The following is a 1,473-nucleotide window of genomic DNA, read 5'->3' as shown; positions in this document are numbered from 1 at the left end:
AGAAAAAGCATTATTTGGTTATATAATAACATATGTTACATTAACAAATATGTTATATCACTCATTGTATTAAGTAAATTTATATTTTACTACATTTTACTTTAAAATATATATTATTAAACAAGCGCATATGCTGAATATTATATGTAACAATTACAATAACTTCACAATTTTCTCATTTTATTTTGTTTTGTTGATATATAGAGAATACTTAATTCCTTTGAATTACATCTGAAAATTTTTGAGATGATGAAAATAAATGAGAGCTCAGAGAAGCATTTCATCTTGATCGGCTTTTCAGAATATCCCCGGGCTGAGTTTATCCTCTCTCTCTTTGCTTCTGGGTTCTACATAATGACACTGACAGGAAATGCAGCCATCATCTTGGTATCCATCCTGGACAGCCGCCTCCATACCCCAATGTACTTCTTCCTCCGAAACCTCTCATTCCTGGACATATTTTTCACAACTTCTATTGTTCTTCAGATGCTAGTGAACATGTGGGGAAATAATAAAATCAGCTATGTTGGCTGCATAGTTCAATTAATTGTGTCCTCGGCTCTTGGCTGCACCGAATGTGTCCTTCTTGCTGTCATGTCTATTGATCGTTATGTTGCCGTCTGCTGGCCCCTCCGCTACACTACCATTATGCACCCACGGATCTGCCACCTCCTTGCTGCCATATCTTGGATTTGGGGATTAGGCCACTCTCTCCTTCAGTCTTCACTGGCCATCGTTTTACCTCGTTGTGGTCATCGTCGTGTTGATCATTTCTTTTGTGAAGTCTTGATTATAATAAAGCTTTCCTGTGTGGACACTCGTCCAACAGAGGCAAAGATGTTTGCTCCTCGCCTACTTATCCTTATTGTTCCAGTCGTCGTCATTCTCACCTCATATGCCTGCATAGCCCGGGCTGTGATAAGGATGAAATCTGCTGAAGGAAGACGCAAGGCCTTTGGGACTTGTGCATCTCACCTGATGGTGGTCTTTGTCTTCTATGGAACCATCATGTTCATGTATCTTCAACCTAAAAATAACTACTCTCAGAATCAGGGGAAGGCCCTGTCCTTTTTTTTACACCATTGTTGCTCCCTCAACGAACCCACTGATCTACACTTTGAGGAACAAAGATGTAAAGAGGGCAATTAGGAAAATTGTGTGGAAGGATTCTACTGAAGACTGATGATTTCTGGAACTTGGGTCACAGAATGTATTAAGGAAGTGCAATAATGAAAAAATATCAGATTGAATTTTATATTTCATCTCAAATTTATTGAAATATCAATACTAAATGCATGTTAAGTGTAAATTTTCCATCCACCATATAAATTTCCATCTAATAAAAAATTTATAATACATGAAGTTCACAGTTTTTATACATGGATATCCCGGAGTCTTAGATAACTTTTCCAATGGGATTATTAAAGCCACAATTTGTTGTGTATCCTGGACATTGAGATATTGAATAAGTGT

The 1,473-nt window shown here is 37.3% G+C and overlaps 1 protein-coding gene across 1 annotated transcript; it reads left to right on the top strand.

Moving 5' to 3' along the window:
- The first annotated feature begins 246 nt into the window (after positions 1-246).
- Positions 247-1,183, top strand: LOC126016409 (putative olfactory receptor 2W6). Its single transcript, XM_049778980.1, is given in 2 exon segments — positions 247-1,068; positions 1,070-1,183. Coding segments are annotated over 2 exon segments (936 nt in total).
- The last annotated feature ends 290 nt before the right edge of the window (positions 1,184-1,473 follow it).

This window comes from Suncus etruscus, chromosome 8 (genome assembly GCF_024139225.1).
Source record: "Suncus etruscus isolate mSunEtr1 chromosome 8, mSunEtr1.pri.cur, whole genome shotgun sequence".
NCBI classification, from domain to species: domain Eukaryota; kingdom Metazoa; phylum Chordata; class Mammalia; order Eulipotyphla; family Soricidae; genus Suncus; species Suncus etruscus.
The sequence above is the reverse complement of the archived record's forward strand: the minus strand, read 5'-3'. Positions and strand labels throughout refer to the sequence as shown.